The sequence below is a fragment of the Dasypus novemcinctus genome, chromosome 7 (genome assembly GCF_030445035.2).
Source record: "Dasypus novemcinctus isolate mDasNov1 chromosome 7, mDasNov1.1.hap2, whole genome shotgun sequence".
Lineage (NCBI taxonomy): Eukaryota > Metazoa > Chordata > Mammalia > Cingulata > Dasypodidae > Dasypus > Dasypus novemcinctus.
The window spans coordinates 79,565,732-79,585,180 of NC_080679.1; the positions used below are offsets into that span (position 1 = coordinate 79,565,732).

At 36.1% G+C, this 19,449-nt stretch overlaps 2 protein-coding genes across 2 annotated transcripts in view; one reads left to right on the forward strand and one right to left on the reverse strand.

Moving 5' to 3' along the window:
* Positions 1–8,573, forward strand: part of ABCB11 (ATP binding cassette subfamily B member 11) — a 147,347-nt gene extending 138,774 nt beyond the window's left edge. The window contains exon 28 of the mRNA XM_058300685.2: positions 7,456–8,573. Within this exon, the coding sequence (XP_058156668.1) occupies positions 7,456–7,518 (63 nt within the window). The 3' untranslated portion in view covers positions 7,519–8,573. The remainder of the gene's footprint in view (positions 1–7,455) is intronic.
* A 2,936-nt stretch (positions 8,574–11,509) lies between these two features.
* On the reverse strand, positions 11,510–17,965 carry G6PC2 (glucose-6-phosphatase catalytic subunit 2). The gene is made up of 5 exons (XM_058301266.1): positions 17,748–17,965; positions 17,094–17,203; positions 14,919–15,030; positions 12,968–13,083; positions 11,510–12,185 (listed from the first exon to the last, which is right to left on the reverse strand). The coding sequence occupies exons 1-5, from the start codon at positions 17,963–17,965 to the stop codon at positions 11,674–11,676; spliced, it is 1,068 nt and encodes a 355-aa protein (XP_058157249.1). The 3' UTR covers positions 11,510–11,673.
* Positions 17,966–19,449: the final 1,484 nt, after the last annotated feature.

Below are 19,449 nucleotides of genomic sequence, written 5' to 3' on the forward strand. Positions count from 1 at the left end.
GGTTACCCTACTGTGAAACCCACAAGCCAACAACCTACACCACAATACATAAACCAGTGGGCATGGGTTGTTTCAATAAAACTATACGTATATACATACTGAGAGAAAGAAAGAGAGAGGATATTGTCTTCTATTTAAATAAAAACATAAAAGTGAACAGACAATAACAGTAAACATACAGTAAAGTGCTGTTGATAGCATACATGAAAAATTCAATAGACGTTCCCAAGTTGTCATGCCATCAAGTTGTCTTCTCCTTCCTCAACCTCCTTGCCAAACCTGTCTATGTAAATATTTTTTCTTCCCATAGCCATCAAATACAATTCTACCTATAAATTAAGCTTGAGTTGTACATTAAGATGTATTATTTATGTCTTTTGTCCAGCATTGCCTGGTAAAAAACTATAAGAATGGTTTAGCAGGTTAACTATTACAGTTAGGTCAAAAGAGTTGAAGTTTGCCAAGTTGGGTAAGGAGAAAATAGAGAATACATTCTAATTAAGTTATGAAAAATAAAGATGTCTCCTAGAAGGAATTAAGTGTACCAGTAAATACATACTTGGCCTCTAAGCTTGAAGAGAGAAGACTAAAATTCCATTTGTTGACATTTTCATTTTAGTAAAGGAGAAAATGGGCTCTGTAATGGGAAAGTGCTAATTTTCAGGCATGGGCTATTTTGGATATGAAAAAGGAATGAGTAAGAGATGGTTTTCAAGTAGGGTACTTGAAAGTTGATATGGAATATATTGACTGCAGAGGACTTGAAATGATTTGGTAAACAATTGCTTTTTGAGGGTGAGGATTACAACCGCAAAAAAATAAATGAATCTGCAAGTCTATTCTGCAACACCAGGGGGCGCCAAGGTCTCCAGTATTATCCCTCATCTTGCATCGCAAACAAAGATTTGGTTTCTGCATGTTACGTTACTGTTTCTCAGAGGGCCAAGAGCTTGCTTCATCTGTTCCCTCTGACACTTACCTCAAGTCTGCCTGTAATCTAATGTCCTCAGCCTGTGCTCTGATTAAACTCTCCCCATAACCTCTAGTTAATAAAAGTTTACAGAAGAAAAAAAAAATTGAGAAGGATTGGAAAATAATGTTGAGGAAATTTCCCTGACGGTAGAATAAAAATACAGAGAAGAATAATGGGAAAAAAGAAAAAGAAAAATTAGATGTAGAATAACCGAGCAGATCTGGAAAGAGTTCAGAGAATTTGAGGGGAAGAGATTATTAAAGAAAGAGTTGAAAAATTTCCTAGAATTGGAGGATATGAGTTCTCAATTCCCAACTGCCCAATAAAATAAGAAAGTAAAGACCTTATCTGAGCACATTATTATGCAATGTTAGAAATCTTGGGAAAAGGAAAGGGTATCAAAATTTTCCAGGGAGGGGGCATACTATTTATACTGGATAAAGAATCATAATGCCATAGGATGTTTCAGAAGACAATAAAGATTTGTGTTCAAAATTCTGCAGGGAAAATATTTCCATCCTGGAATTTTATAACTAGCGAACTATTCTCAAGAATAAAGAATGAGAGAAGTATAAAGAAATTCTCGTTCATGCAAGGTCTCATAATTTTTGCTTCCCATAAGTCTTTTCTCAGGCAACCACAGAGGCAAGATTTCCCTAAACAAAGCAAGTAAACAAGAAGGCTGAACACACAGGACTGAGGACACAGGTGATCTAACTAAAAAATGAAGAAAGGGGATCTCTAGGTTCATAAGGAAGGGAAATTCTGAGGTAACGAGAATAGAGATATGCACAGAGAGCAGCCAGTCCAGACTGAAGCAGGCAAATAGGGTTCCAAAGGAATGTCTCCAAGATAAAATGTGGTGCTGCTAGAGTACCTGATGTGTTTGAATGTTAAAAGGAAACATAACCCCCTGGTAGAGAGTTTAGGGATGAAGTGGTGTGTGTATGTGTGTGTGTGCTGCTGAATGTTATTTTCAGTTAGAAAAACTGTAGGTTTACAGAAAAATCATGCATAAAATACAGAGTGAGAGTTTAGGGATGAATTATTGATGGGTGTATAAAAAAGAGAATGAGAGATTGAAAGAGAGATTTTTAGTTATAGGGAAAAAAATTATACATGAAAGGAAATATATTTATATTACACTGCATGGCTCACTTGAGAATGTTATTTACAAAGTCATATTAATGTAAATGTTCAATACTAATCTAATCCCAAATTATAGGATAAGTTTCTGAATGAATGGAAGTGGAGAGAATATATATGGTAAAGTTTGGAGAGGAGAAGAGGATATTGGTGTAAAAGAATTGGATCCTCATATTCTATGGTAGACACTAAGATAAAACTGAATATTTAAATAAATAGCAGTAAAATCATAATATTTTAAAATATGCGTGTAAATACCAAAAGAAATATAAAAAGTTTTTAAAATTGAGAATAAGGAGCAGATGTGGCCCAAGCAGTTGAGTGCCTGTTTCCCGCATGTGGGAGATCCCAGGTTTGGTTCCCAAGGTCTCCTAAAAAAAAACAAAAATAAACAACAAGCAAAACAAACAAAAATACTAACTCAGGGGAGCCAATGTGGCTCAGTGGTTGAGCGCTGCCTTCCCACATATGAGGTCCCACTTATGAGGTCCCGGGTTCAATCTCCAGTCCAGATGCTACAAAAAAGAAAAAGAAAAAGAAAAAATTGCCTTAGAATCTGAGATGGGAGGGGTGGACAAAGGACTCTTGCTTTTTGTTGTTGGTTGTTATGCCTTTAGAATTATTTGACATTTAAACTGTGTACATATACAAATTTAAGAAAAATTAAAGTTAAAATAAAAAGGAGAAAAGGGGGGAAAGTTAATATAGGGCTATCACTAGATATTGAAACTGGATTTGAAAGACAGATCACTGCAACAGAGGCGAGTCCAGAAATAGACTAACCAGGAACCCCATTTCTCACCATTTATCCTAAGCAGATGATCACGAAGGGGAGCACAGTTTTCTATACCTGCATTTTTCATATTAACAAAAAATTGGAAAAAAATCCAAAAGTTCACAAACAAGAGAGTGGGGAAATGATCAAATAAATTTTGGCACCTATATGCAATGATATCTACCATGAAGCCAATAAAAATGATGACATAATCTGTGTTTATTGTTGTGGAACAATATCCATGATGGTGGTTTTGTAGAAACTGCGTGTTTCAATTGACCATGAACAGTATGATTCTCTCCCCCATCTCTGTTATATGTGTATATGCCTGTGTTTGTGTGTGTATATATATACATATACTCTTTATATATAAAGAGATGTCTACCAAAACTTTGGTAGCCTTTAGTTTCCAGCTCTTCTCCCTCTGTGTGACCAGAGTTCCCTGCACATATGAAATGGTTGTGAATAAGTCTGTGCCCCAACTTGGCAGGGAGTGCCGGGAAGGTAGGGACTGTGTCTAGTTCATCTTAATATCCCCACCCAATACCTTCCTAGGTACTTGACATACAGTGGTAGCTCAATATAGCTTGGATGAAGAATTTTTTTAAAATCACACTGGAAGTCTGTAATTTGACAGCCCTGGGAAAATGAATAATAGTGGGGAAAGTCCATTCTTCTCATTAGGTTAGAGCAGTGCTTTCCAAAAGAAATAGAATATGAGCCACTAATGTGAGCCACAGGCACAGGTTTACGTCTTCCAGGAGCCACATTTTTTAAAAAAGAAAAAAGAAACAGGTGAAGTGAATTGAAATTATTTTAGTATGTTTTATTTAACCCAATATATCCAAAATACTATCATCACGACATGTAATCAGTACAAAAACTATTAGTGAGATGTTTTACATTCTTTTACGATACTCAACATTTCAAATCTGGTCTGCTTTTACATTTCCAGTACATCTCAATTCTGATGAGCCACAGTTTAAGCTCCATGACCGTGTGCCTGTTGGCCACAGTGTCAGACAGGACAGGGTTAGAGCATGCAGATTCACGGATTCCATGGCCTGAGCCTCAGTAGTCTCTCCACAATTTGAGGCTGAAAAAAAAAAAAGCTAGCCCAGCTTCTCCTTTGGAATGTGTCTTTACACTGTACCCAGAAACTGCAGAACTTGTTTAGTCTAAAGATCATGGTGTCAATTGGATTAAAGAAAGACCTTGGGAAATTCAAAGAAGTCATTTTGACATCAGAAGATACAAATAGAATCATACTGGCCCTTATCAGAAGTGGTTAAAATTCCTTACACCATTCGTTTTAATTGATGCGCCTGTTTGAGTTGACAGAAGGGAAAAAACTGAGACTGTTTCAAGTAATGAAACATAACTTTTTAAGCTGCCATATTATCTATGCCCACTGAGCACCTCTTCTCAAAATTTGTTCCAATTAACTTACAAGACTTGTTTATGACTTTTTCTATAAACTGTTCTTATGAATAATGAAGCAACACATTTTCCAACTTATTTTGGGAAGAGACCCTCAGTCATTTGGTGCATCCCCAATCGGCATGAAAGCAGAAGCCTATCAAATCAGAAATGCCATTATTTGAGAAAAAAGTCAAAATGTTGGCCTTTGGAGGCTCGTCTAAAAACTCTTTTTCATATAGTTACTGTAGGTACAGTAATAATTTGAAAATTATTTCAATGAAAAGACACTTTGAGTTTAGTGCTGTACTCATGCGTGTAATTTTCGCCAATTTACACACTCATTTGGCAATGAAGATCCTGGAATATTTTGATACTATGTCCTGAAAGACAAAAAGAAAAACCTTAGGATCATAATTAGGCATAGTGCTCCACATATTTATTCATGAATTAAATGTAAATTTCCTATCTTAAGGAAATACCAGCACACTCCCATCAGGTTAGTTTATGATCCCACCTAATATTTCTAACAAAGGGTTCGATTCATAAGTATCTCTTATGCATGCAAAATCTCTCTGCAATCAGAGAACATAAGGACATTGGTGAAAGTATAAAATTAAAAATTGGTTGCTGTTTTCAAACATGTTTTGAGTTAAATTTATATATGTGTATGTAACATTATATCTATTTTCCCTAAATCTATATATCAAGTGAATATTCTCACCTGCCTGAAAGAGACGGTGGTGAAAGTAACTTATACCAACCTGTAAACTCAATTCCAATTTCTTTCACACTGTGTTCAATTAAATGCCCAATTAATTTAAATAGATAGACTGTAAATAAAGCAATGCACATGATTATCATCTAATTAGCACTGGCCAACATTATAATGTGCTCATTACTGAGTTGTATGGTATCCTCAGGCTCATAATGAGTAATCAGGGTACACATGATTGGCATGTAGCTGTGTGGATGCAAATACTCAACCCAATAAATCAGAGTTAGAACAAATTGTGCAGTATAAAAAGAAAGAACAAATTCTCTTATTATCTCATAGCCAGCTGGAGAACTGGCAAATTTCCTCCTTCCTATAATCCAGGTACAGCTCCTGCCCTGTGACAAGGTGACATGACACAAGACAAATGCCTGCAATTATCAAGAAAGGTTACAGGAAAGAAAGAAAATCTTACTGCTATCTTATTGGTTGAGAGTATGTATTTCCAACATATCAACTATCTAATCAAAGTAAGAGACGAGCAATGCTTTAATAAAATATCTTAGGAATTGAAAATTCAAATTATCATTTAAATACACCTGTGATAGCATTTCTAAAGTATTTTATAATTTAGAAAGCATTTTTGCCTACATCATTTTAGTACTTTTGTAAGAATGAAGCCATTTTGCAGGCTGTTGGGGAGGAATGCCACTGGAAATAGCTTTCACTGTTATACACCTGAGAAGTCACTGTAGTATTTGTGGGTTGCCTCAATTGATAATCAATCCTATACCATTTTCCCTTGTTTTCCTCTACCGAGGCTGGAAAGTAAAGTATCCATCCTCCCAGACTCCCTTGCAGCTAGAAGAGGTCTTGTGACACTGTTCTGGCCAATGAAATATAGGTAGTTCCTATTGAGGCTTTCCCTTCCCAAATAAAACCTGGGTAGAAGAAAGTCTGTTTTCCTTCCCCTTTCTTCCTGCCTGGAGGCACTGCAGCCATAGTGGGTCATTTGGACAAAAGCCACATACCACAATGGCAGAACCAGAAGATAGAATGAGCCTGATTTCCAAGACATACTAGGGCAAACACTGTAGCCTAGGCTGCCTGCCTCCAGCCATCATGTTACACAAGAAAAATATACCTCTTGCTTATTTAAGTTATTATTTAGACTGGACACCATCTTAATAGATGGAGATATATGCCAATGTATTGATATGTACTTAAATGATCTTTCAATATGACTTTCATGTCTGGAGATATTCCAAAATTATTTGTTGAAAGAAGGAATTGAGCAGCCTTTTTTCAAATGTCAATGCTATGAAAAAGAGATATGACTACATCGAAGTCCTTGTAGTTCTAGTGGTTTACTGGAAACATTATGTTTATCCTCCTTTATTATGCTTTGAATGAAGGAAGCTTTTATTTGGATGCTTGGTGTTTACTTAGGCACTTGCTTCCTTATCCTCTAACATGATAAAAATGGCATTAGATGGGGAAAGATCTGTCTTCCATTGACAGGATATACCCAGAATTGAAATGAAAGTGGTTCAAGAAGAGGATGAATTTGAACAGGGGTTGGTCCTTGCATCTCTAGCACTAAAGACACTTATTAAATGTTTGTCAGGTTGTGTGAGTATGGAGGGGAGAGAAAGATAAACAGAAGGGGCCCTATTTGAGCTGGAGAGGATTTTAGAAGCTGCCTGCACCTTCTCTCTATGTTTAATTTATCACTGCAGAGCTCAAAAATCTTTGGCAATGCATGATTTGGTGTTAAAAGTTGTGTTCCACTGAAGAAGCACATTTCAGCAGCCATAAAGAATTGAAAAATAAATTGTACCTTTATGTCCTTGAGGGATCCATAATTAGTCCACGACAAACTTACTAAAATGCTTTTCCTCTTAGTCACTTTTCTCACACAGCACAGTTGCTTAAGCATCTCCACCCCGACCTCCCACAGAGCAAACTTCCCTTTTCCTCCCCTTCTTCTCACTCAGCTTAGATATATATGTATATATATATATCCATTTCTTCTTTCTGCCAGGAAGAACAATTTCCTCTTGAGGATGGTGAAAAAAAAGGAAATGAGGCTGGTAATTTAATTAGAGGGTCTCTTTTTTCAAGATAGGTGAGCAGGAAGTCAATGAAAATTCCCATGCTAATAATTTTGTCCCACAACATCAGTTAAATTATGTCACTTCTCCATGCACCTGATATCATACCTATAAAATCCTGATTCTAATTAAAGCCTAACTTAAAGACTTAAATGTATTGTATAAATCTAACATTTTTATTAAAGTGGCAAATTTCAAAATAGAACACTCTTTAGAGTTTACAACCGTGCTCATTGCATGCGAGTAAAATCTAAATTAATATCTATGGAAGTGCCTACATTGACTTTAGCATATTTCTTCATCCTCTTCACAGAAGAATAAACTAACAATACCTCCTGGAAGTCTTCCACAAAGACAGAGATGCACAAAAAGCTAACAAAAGAAGGAAATTGAAAGAAGAGCATAATAAATTGGATTGAACAAGAGCCTCAGAGTTGCAGAATCTAAGCTGGAATGAACCTTTCATGTTAGCCCATTCTGAGCCCCTTATTTGAGAACTAAGTTACCCGAGACCACCAACATTAAATGACCTCCCAGAGTCACCGTCGTTAAATGCAGAGCCAGACTAGAACATAGGTCTGATGTCTCCAGTCCTGTGTGTTTGCTGTTAAACTCCAGGAAGTTTTTCATATATATGTCTTTGGAGTTGCTGGCACCCATGCCCTTGCCTTCTCACACCTTTTGGGATCTGTGTGCAGAGCTGTGGCACAGCCTCTTGATTGGCCAGGACTGGCAAAGTATCAATATCCTAATGCTGAAAGAATAAGATGCACTATAAAATCTCAAAAACTCAGAAATTAACATTGGCATTTTCTTTGCCATCAATGCAATCTTCATATAGAAAGACAGCAGGGATTCTACCATTTCTTTCATTTGAAAAATGTTAAAAAGGCAGCTTTTGAGATGATTGAATGTAGAAAAAGTGATCTTGGTGAGCCGATGTTTGTAAAGCAGAATTTTTGAGCTTGAAGGCAAGGGTGGTGGCTATGAAAGGCAGCAATGGGCAGATGCAAAAATACCCCTCTAATGAATGGTAAGATGTGTGAGCAAGGATGACATCCTGGCTAATACTGTTCATAAGGCAAAGTCTGGGGAAGCAGTTGTGGCTCAAGTGATTGGATTCCTGTCTACCATATAGGAGGTCCAGCATTCGATACCTAGGGCCTCCTGGTAAAGGCAAGCTGGCCTGAGTAGAGAGCTGGCCCACACAGAGTGCTGGATGCAACAAAAAAAGACACAGAGGAGAGACAAGAAGAGATGCAGCAGACCAGGGAGCTGAGGTGGTGCGAGAGAATGAGTGCCTCTCTCCCACTCCGGAGTGTCCCAGGATCGGTTCCTGGAGCAGCCTAAGCAGACACAGAAGAACACACAGTGAATGAACACAGAATAAACAATGGGGGAGGGGGGAAGTAGGGGGATAAGAGGAATAAATAAATATTTTTTTAAAAAAAACAAGACAAAATCTGCATCCAAGAAAATATTAATTCTTTGGACAGAAGTTTGAGTGTGATGGCCCCAATTGATGCACAAGGGATAGTGAGACGTAGAGGAGAAAAACTCTTCATCTTAATCAGTTGCCAGGTTTGTTTTCCAGGCACACATGTGGTCCCACATATGATTACTCAGAACATCCCAGGGAAATGATTTCAGCTCTTACTTGGGCCAACTCTGGAAATAGGCCGATGTGCTGCCAGAGCCAAGGCTCCTCCTCTTGTGTGTGCTCTGCACACCTGCATAGAGAGTGTCATAAACCTCACTCTAAAAGACTACAGCTGCTGCCACTCACTCATTACTCTCCCCTGTCCTGGGAGCTCATCCAGACAGTGGTGTTCTTTGGAGGAAATATCTCAGTTTTTGAACTTAAAGACAGATTCTCACTTTCCTTCATAAATCACTAGGCTATGTGTATGCAAAATGTGAAAAGGAAAGATTCTAAGAAATTTAAAAATTCAAACAAGATTATTAATTGCTTTGATGTTAACCTTTATAACCCCAATCTTTGAATTTTCTCCCTTCTTTAAAGCAATCATTTCTGTGCTACCAAAACAAACGAGATGTGATATCTTCCACGTCATTACTGTGATCTTCATCAAAGGCAAGCAAAGACAGTAATTAGTACTCCACACCAAACTAACTTCTAATTTGACATAAAATGCATTTGTCCTTTGCAGAACTGAATATGAAGCTCTTCTAATTCTTAGAATTTTCTCACATTGCTATTTACATCATTGTAAAAAGTTCAATTGGAGTGTGCTAGATTATAGAGTCCTAACATACTTAAGAAATGAATCACATTTTATAAATCAAGTCTTTTGACTTTCTCTTACAACAAGATATTTTGTATGACTATGTAGCAATTTGATTTTGAATTTATTTCCAGATTTTTAATAAATATAAAGCATTTAGAGATTTAGAATAACTTTGAGTTTTAAAGACATCTTATTGCATTTTTAAAGAAAATTTCCTGTTCTGTTATACTGAAATAGGTATAGAGAAGTCACCAATTTAACCTTCTAAGGTAAATGTCCAATCGATGAATTGTCAAAGCAAAGGGATTCAACATTTATCTTGATAACTAGTTTCGGATTAGGAAATTCCTTTGCATTTCTTTTAAAATGCATTTTTGACTGGACAGCTTCTCAAGTCACTTGTTTGGATTTTTCCAGCTTGAAAGTTCATGATATTGACATTTTTCTCCTGAATATATAGACACAGAGACATTTTAGAAGTCAAATGACCTAAATTTCATTTACTTCTGACAAATAAATTGGGATCATGAGAGTCTTTCTCATCATTGTTACAGGCAGGTCTTTAACAATGGTCCTACTTATAAGACTGTTCTAAGATAAAAATACGGGGGTTGACTCAATGAACAAAGGCCATCAGCTAAAGAATTATTCTTCTATATTTCTTTTACCCCAAAGTTCCTACCAACATGAGAAAAATTTCATTCTTAAGCTTTCTTCGTTCCTCAGTGTTTCTTTCTTTTTGCTAAGAATCACTCAAACACTGAAATCAAGTTCAGTTACCTTTCAAAAAGAAAGCTAAATGTCTTTTGGAAAAGCACTTGGAAAGGGGTCAATAATTACTTTGATTTTGAGTTTTGTTATCCCCAACTAATATCTTGTCAAATAGCACTCATATGAATTGTTATGTTTTCATAAATGTTTATGGGTTATTTAAAATGTCATCATCTAAAATAATTCATGTATTGATATATTGAGAAGTCTAAAACATAGCATTATGGTGAATCACAGTTCACTAAGATATGTAACTAAAATGTACTTTATTGAAATGATACAGTTATCAACTTAAATGTTCAAAATTACCAGTATCCAATGAGAAAAAAAAAAAACTTTTTGAGAAATTTTTAGTATGGTATTAATATTCCATCAATAATAATTTTCTAAAGTAAAGCTAAAGATTTTCATAATATTTCAGTAGTACATAGAGACTAACCAAGCTAACAGATACAAACATTTAATAGTTTTCCTGGACCAGAGTTTGAGGAAGGTATTTGAAGAAAGTAGAGGATTTCCCTGGTTTTGAAATATTGACTACTAAAAATAAAGTATAAGGATGTTATAGCAAAGAGAGAGCGGTTTTTGGTAAATAATGTTCTAAGCAGAGTAGCGTTAGCAGCATTTATTGAAACATTGGAAAGCACTACTATAAAATAGAATCTATGAGTTAAACAGAGATTCAAGTCCAGACAGTAGATAGGCATGTTTCACTTTTCCTGGATATGCTTATATATCCATTTCTAGAACCATTTCTGACCATCCAGATCCAACCTGCCAGCTGATGTTAATATATTTCTAAGAAGTACGTTGTGATGAAAGTCAAATAGAAGGTAGCATTTTAATGTCATTTATGAAATAAAAGCTGACTTAAATGGCAATTGTTATAGAACCTATATCAAAGCATTCACTCTTGCTGATTTTTACCTCTTAAAAATGAAGAAACAAAACACAGTGTGATAGAAATATGTGTCAGAAGACTTGGGTTTTAATTACTGCTCTGCCAGTAGAGATGAATGAACCTCCCTTTCCTCATTTGAAAAATGAGAGGATTGGATTTGACAGAGGTCCCCACTAAAATGTCCACAGGAGCTGGAAACAGACTGGCCTTAAGAAGATAAAGGTATCTGACACTGGGAACCTCACTGGGATGCTAAAATCTGTGATAAAATGGAGAGCGACTTGTTACCTATTGCGGATAATCAACTCCACAATCGATTGCCTCCATGTAGGAATGCAGGCTTTGTGTTGCCATATCTTCAGGTTTTTTCCAAGAATATACAGAAACTCAGATTTTTACATAAAATATTCTGGTTTTTAAAAGAGAACAAACAAACAAAGAACACCGTGAAGGCTAAATCAAACCTATGTGTGGGTGGGATGGGGTTTGTGGCCACCATTTTGTGATCTCTGTTTAAAAGATGTCCACATTCTTTCGCTGCTCTGTGATTCCACTGGTGGTTGGAGAGGAGCGTCATCCTGGGACCATGGAGCACTAACTCAGCACTACTCTAAGGAATCTTTTTTCCACTTGGTTTCATTAACATGTGAATACAGTAGGGAATTAAAGCAACCACGGTCAGTGGAATAGATGCACTTTTGCAGAAAGACAGGACGTAAAATAAATGCTCCACATGAGCTGGGATCTTGATGAAATGATAGAGCTGCAGTGTGGTCAGGGAAGTCATGGCGCAAAGTAGGCGGAAGCTGGGTTGGTAGCCCTTTTCCCCTCGGCAGCTCATGAGGAACATCTCAGAATTGACTGCAAACCCCAAGCCAAAAAGGACCCCAAGGTTTCTCACGAGTCCAGCAAAAGGCGTGGTGTCAATGTGGATCCAGTCAGGGTTGGCACACCACTTTTTGGCTATGGGCACAGACCATAGTAGGTCAATGTCAAGCAGTCTGAGAAGCAGGTAAAAGCCAAGTGCAAACAGGAAGAGGAAGAGGTTGGTCTTCAGGTACATGTTCAGGCTGGCTGTTTGGATGCCTGGAGTATATTCAAAGGCCTCTGCCACAAGCATGCCTGGGGATTAGAAAGAGACACTGAAGATGACTGTGTTCTTGAGCCCCTCAGGAGTCATTTCTTTAATTCCCTGAATTAAAGGGTTGACTCATAGCTTTCAAAGATGAAATGCTTTAGACACTTAGGTTCTATCAAAACTCTTGTTTAAGACAATAACTAAAACATATGTTTGCACTAAGAGCTGTTTTGTTCTTTTTTTTAACATCAATATTCACTCAGAGGGTCATTCAGGAGTGGGTAGCATGCAGTGACAACCCCACTTTATAGGTAAAGCACTGATCTGGGTGCTACAATTGATATATTAATCACCATAGCCAATTAACTTAGAAAGCCTTTGAAAGATTCATAATGATTGGATTTCTGCTGTTCAGGAATATAGAGCAGTTGCTAAGTGAAGTCTATAGTCATATAATAATCTCTTCAGATGTTTCAGAAACAGGGACATGGTGTGCAAGTTGGAAGGCCATTATTAAGTCACCCAAACCAAGACACAAGCTCTGAAGTCATGGTTTGGGAGTTGATCTTAGCTCTAATCACACTTCACAGAAGCTCATCTCACAGAGGCTACGCACTAATACCATTGAAAGAGACTGTGCCATCAAGCACCTGGAGGATATGAGTGTTGTGTTTACTTAAGCACCCAGGGCAGCATTTAGTATCTGTGGCTTGACACAATTACCTCTGTAATTGGAAAACTGATTACCAGGGAGAATTTGACAACATAAAACAAATGAAGCTGAAACTTTCCAATGACACAACTAAAGGTAAGTGATCATATTTACCACCAATTACTCCAAGAATAACTTGATGAGGAAAATGTGTTGCTATGAATATTCTGGAGATGCAGACACTGATTTGAATCAGCCAAAACAGACTCCAAAGAAAAGACCAGGTCAGTCTACATTGGAAGAAGAGATACAAGCATAAAAAGCAAAGAAATTGTACACTCCATAAAATTAGGGGGCAACACCAGATGATCTTGCTCAGAGAAACCTTCTAGCTCTGACACAGCATCATAATTCTAGAATCTTTTTTTCCCCAGAATGCTGCTTCCATGTGCTTGCACAGAATTTGAAAAACTTTAATAAAGAGGTTTCTACATTTACAATGCATTATATTTGCCAGTGTTGCATCCTGAGATTTTAATAAAGGTTAAAACATTTATCAATTTGACAACCTGATCATTATTTTAATGGAGCAGGGGAAATTCAGGTTGGGGGCTATTACTAATATTCAAAATAATCAAGAATAAACCAAATATATTTCTACTTCCTGCCACATGTGCTTCCTCTCCATTATCTTCTCTCAACTTTCCTTTGCTTGAAGAAAACTAGCTGAAGAAGCAGCTGCCACTCTGGTGAAAAAGGTCTGAGCATTTCATCAAAGGCAAGTTTTCATTGCATTTAATTTCATGGACTCTCAAGAGACCTGGTTCCTTCCATTTTTTGCAATACAGAGAATAAGAAAAAGGGAATATAGGATAATTTATATGTAATCATTCTTCTGTTGCTGGATAAGTAGTTGTCTCTAAGTTCCTATATTTTTCCTATTATGTATAACTCTATGTTGGTCACTCTTTCAGGTAAATAATTATGCATTTCTGTTCTATTTCCAGGGGTAAACTTCCCAAACAGAGTTGTCAGAATCCAAGAATTTCAATATGCAGTTCTAATGCTACCCCAAAGAGTATACCATCACAACTTTGATCGGTAGTTTACAAGAGTACCCATTTCTTAGTATGACGGCCTAAACTAATAATTTATTTTTTTGTTAATCTGTTCTAATATGCTGGAAGAAAATACTATCTCAGATTTGTATTATTTAAGTATTTCTTTGAAGCTGCTGAGAATATTTTTTTTAATGTGTTCAGCTATTTGCATTTATTCTTTTGTAAATTTACTATATATGGTATTTGACTATTTTTATTTGGTAATTTTCTTCTTTTTCTTATGTATTTGTCAGAAATTTTTATTATTATTTTCCTAGTTCTATAAACTTTGAATATACGTCTACAGTTTATCATACTAATTATTTTAATTATGGAGACTTTTGATTATGCTAATATTTTTGTAAGATTATATCTTAATGTTTTCCTCTTTGTGATCTATGTTAGATGAATTCTTAGTGTAAAAAGATTCTGACTCAAAAAAATTAAAGTTCCAGGCCTTTTTAAACATTAAGAAATCTACTAACGTTAAGTCCACTAGTATTCAAATGTAAATTTGGCCGTAGAATGTTTTAATTAAAAAGTTCTCATAGTCTTTAATGCTAGAATATATGTTATCTATGTCAAAGGTATTGATTATTCAAGCAAGGAAGCATAATTTTACTAAATAAACAGATACATTCAAAGAGAGTAGTGATTCCCAAAACTTCAGGTTAATCTTAAATCAAAATAATGTGCCTGCCAAAATATTTCCTTATATAATTTTAGATGACTTATTTATGAGCTACCAAATTATTATTGTATAATGGAAACCCAAAGGCACATTTAGCAAATCATTTTAATCAATTAAACATTTCTAACCCTCTAATGTGGCAATAGCTGCAAGCTAATTAGGACATTGTCTTAAAGCAAAATATTAATTTTCTATTTATTTTGCTATTTGGGCTATGATAGAATAGAATAAGCACATTCAACAACTAAAACCATGTTAAAATGAATTTTAAAAAAGACTTTCTTTATTCAAGACTATCATATTCCAATATAACAGAAAGTGAAGCAAAGCTGACCTGTGCAGAGTGATAGACGACTCATCTTTCTGGGGGACAGTGTAGCTCAGGGCAGCCGTTACCATGACATACCAGACACACGCCGAGCCCATTGCGTGGCCAGATGGACTTCCTGCAACAACAAAGTGATAATTCCTTTGAAAGATGGTTAATAAAATGTCAGTCTCAGAAATGGACAGCAGATTAGCCATGAAAATTACAAACAAATAAGGAAAAATCCATGGGGCACAGGCTGTGTGCAATGTTTAGAAACAGAGAGAAATATAGAAAATTGAGTCAAAATAATTTTTCCCGGATGTTCAAGCTCATTGACTTCCAGTAGTCAAAATACTCAAGATAAATTAAGATCCCAGGCTGTTGTTGCATCAAAACCTGCCACAGCCCCACTCATGCTTCACTTCTAATTGTTTTTATTTGGAGAGAAAATTAAAGCACTTGTACAGGATCTTGCATTAGTTTATTTCCTTATGGTGAAAAATCAAATGTCTGAAGGACGCCATAGCTATCCCTGATTTACCGACTGACTTACAAATTGCCTGCTGTGGACAAACACCTTCTTCTTTGGCTGTCCTGTGGGCACTGCTGTGGCAGGCTTTGCTGTGAAATGGGGTTTACAGAGGAGCTGTGAAAAGAGGCATTCATACTGGCAGAAGAAGCCTGCAGACAGGTAGATTCAGCTCTCAGAATGTCTTTCCCAAGCAGCTTAATTTTCTTTTTTATCACCTGACTTCATGTTCTCTCTGAGTTTTCACCAAATAGAGGTTCGTTTGGGTTAAACACTACGATTAACACTAAAGTAAACACTAAGTTAAACAAAGACTAACCTATTTCTTATCTGTAGAGAATTTTCAGAGCTTTTTATATAGTCAAGTGAGTTGTAAATTTCCAAGGGGTGACAATAGAAGGCAGCATTTTCTTTTCTTTCTTCTTTTTTTCCAGAAAATGTCTCATAAGATGGAACACATACTGGGCATTGCTGGGATAGACCAAAACAGCATTTCAAGGGCCTCAAATGTTCTCCATCCCTCCCTCCCTCCTTTCCTCCTTCCATCACACATTGGTTTCACAAGGATAAAAATGCATCCCCTGCCTGGAGGAAATGCACAGTATAGTGGGGGAGACAGATATAAAAATAATGAATTACAATACAGTATGATACTAATGAAAGATGTTGTTAATGTGGGAAAATGTGGGAGGTGCAGGGAGTGGGACATATGGGAATCCCCTATATTTATTTGTAACATATATGTAATTGAAATATCTTTTTTAAAAATAATAAAAAGTTATATTAAAAAAATAAAGTGTGGTAACTGATATAATAGATGTACACACATGTTTATGGTAGCAGAAAGAAAGATATTCAGAAAACTCATCAAGAACTTCCATATTCACTAAATTCATGTTTAGTTCCAAAGGATGTCAAATGGCAAGAATATTATGCTAGGTAACAAACTGTGGTGAGGTGCAATAAATAAATAATAATAAATCATAAATTAAAACAACTGCATATAATTTTCCTTTGTTTTTCAAAAAAATTCTTAGTCTTAAGCTCAACTTCCACAGCAAGATTGTACATTTATACAGAATCTTACTTATAATTTAAGAGGTAGCCCAAGAAGTCTATTTGTCTACTATACACACAAGAGAGAGAAAAAAAGAAATTTGAAGGAAATTGTTCTAAAGTTAGAGATAATCTTTAATGACAATGGTAATTGTGAGAAAGTCTTTACCTTTCTTACACAAAACTTGTTTTTTCTTTCCTTATTCCTGAGATTCTCAGAAGACCTATAATAACTTTGTAAGTTGCTCAGCAGCAGATAAATCAATATTTACAATTTTAATATAGTTCTTTGGGAATTTGTTCAAGCTAACTTCTTTTTTTTTTTTTTTAAGTATCAAATTATTATATTCTTCCAAAAAGAAAATGCTGACTCTAAAATCATTTGGGGAATAGTCTCCTAACCTTCCTTTTCACATATAACAAAATGAAACTTAGTTATTCATAAAACATTTCTTTCTCATTAGTGATTTTGATGCTTATGAACTTTCAGTATCCTCCCAGGATATTTTCTTTAATACCCCATATAGGATCATATCAATTACTAGATGCTAATTACACATAATCACTCTCTGTTGGAATATCTTCGGTAATTTGAAGCTGCTGTAATTTCTTACCTGGGCCAGTTTCACAGGTAGTGGGGAACTGTTCAAGACATGGACTTGAGTGATTTGGGTAAATCTGAGTTTCTTGGATCCACCAGTAAGGCCGATGACCAAATAATATCCTGTTTTAAAGAAATATAAACATTCATATATATTAATATACACAGCCATTATTTAATTAAAGACTAGCTGTTATTTCCTGTGAAAATGCAGAGGGTGGCTGGGGAAAGGTCATGATCAAGGGATTTTGAAAGAAGTTGGGTTCTGGTCTATCTCATTACAGTCATTTGGAGTTTGGGCACCATAGCTTTCTCTAAGAGCAGGGACTTTTTCTTTCCTGGGGAAGTCCTGCGGGTGCTTGGGTACTTAGACTGGGAAAATCAAATCAGTCCCTGGAATCAGCAATCCATTCATTATGGTGCTGCTTGTTTAAATACTAATTTCTCAGTTAATCACAGAGGATCTGTTACAGGGTTTGAAATTTACTAAGTCAGATAAAGTAACATTTCTAGCTTTTTGTAATGAATCGGGTGTTCCAAGTTAACTGATATGTTTGAAAGATTTTTCCAAGTAAATCTATATGTATTTGAAATTTAATCATTAAGCCAAAACTACAAATTTAAGAATGATACATTTCAGGAAAATGAAACAAAATAGAAGTCTTACCATTTAAATATAAGATTGAACCAATCCCCCATTACAGCTACCCATATCATCTTAGTTCCAACTGTCTGATTAAGCTGAAACCAAAGTGGAAAGTAAATAGAAAAGATATTCCGGGGGTCTCCAACATTAGACATAAAATTTAGAAAATCATAGTAAGCCCGGTAGTCCTTCTGCAAATGCTGAATAACAAGAACTCCATTCCTATGAAGGAAATCCATCTTGAAAAAGAGGCAATTCTAAACGTAGAACAATTAAAGCTGAAGTCCTCTGAATCCCACTGTTTTTATATGGCGCCTTTATGATGTGTCCAACCATTACCAAAACATGTGATTCAGGCCATCTGTGGAGAAGGCACGTTGGCCCTCTTCTGCTGAAAAGCTCATCTGTTCATGATTTTTAATTGGTGGCAAAGTGGTGAAGTACATACTGCTCTGTGGCAGGTCAAGGGGAAATTTGGGTAGAAACACAATGAATTTCTTATACAACTTCCCTTTTATGTGAACAGTTGGGTCGTGTTTGTTTGAAATTTTTTCCACAGGTCATTTCCTTCAAGGGCAGACATTAGCAATTTCTATGCTTGGCTAGAAGACTACACAAATAATTACTGCATGTCAAATAGCCCTTAAAGCCATGCATTTTTAATTTAAAATAGACTGTGGCTCTCTGACTATTTTATTGGGCCTTTGAGGAAAACAGTTGGCTAAATATCTGGACATGAAAAATTTATATGATATGATAGGTTATTTTCTAAATCACAGGCTTTTAAATAAAAATACTTCAGTATTTCTTTATTAACTATGAGAATGATGTAAAATATGGAACAGGGATGAAAATACATGGAATTGATGAATCCAGAAGGAAATTTTTTGCTTTTTGCCTATGAGTTAAGAAAGCAGAGATAGAGGTCATACAGGTAACACACATGTATTTGGTCTGAGTCATATTATTGAGAGCACTGGGGAAGTGCTCACAGGACAGAAAGACAGGACCCTTTTCAACTACATATAATCTGTAGAGCAGTTGCCATAGATGCTTTCATATGTGAGAGAACTTTCTGCAGTCTCACTGTCTGTAAAGAGGTAGCTGCAGCTCTCTGCACATAAGTTCCTCTAAAAATGTGTTGGGACTGGGAAAAAAAAAAGGAACCAACTTCAAAGGGCTTTTGACCAATCAGGAAAATGGTCTGTTGACTACTGAGTATTTGATAGCAATAAGGCACCAAAACAGACATGTAGATTGGGAATAAACCAAGGGATAGCCCAAAGAGACCTATGGATCCAAGTCAGAAGTGACTTGCTGGTTTCAGAGTGTTAAAGTGATTGAAAACAATTAAGGTCTACCAGGTGGCTGGAGGTAGAGCTAGATAACCTGCCTTGTTATTTTATTCAAATTGGCTTAGTTATCTTTGCTAACCATTAGCCTCTTTCACTGGGCTATGGATGTCACTTTGAACTTTCACCATTTAATAGCAGGGGCTGCACTGTAGTGGGGATCCAATGTCTGTTGGTACACTCCTAGCCTCTGTTGTCCCCAGGAGGAAATGTTTTGACTGTGCATTATAATCTGTTATATGCTTTTTAAAAATACCATGCCCTTGGTCCATACAGACCAAATAATTAAATCAGGTATTCTTATAAAACTTCCCAAGTGATTCCAATATGCAGTCAGGGTTGAGAATCATTGTGCTAAAGCAATTTATACA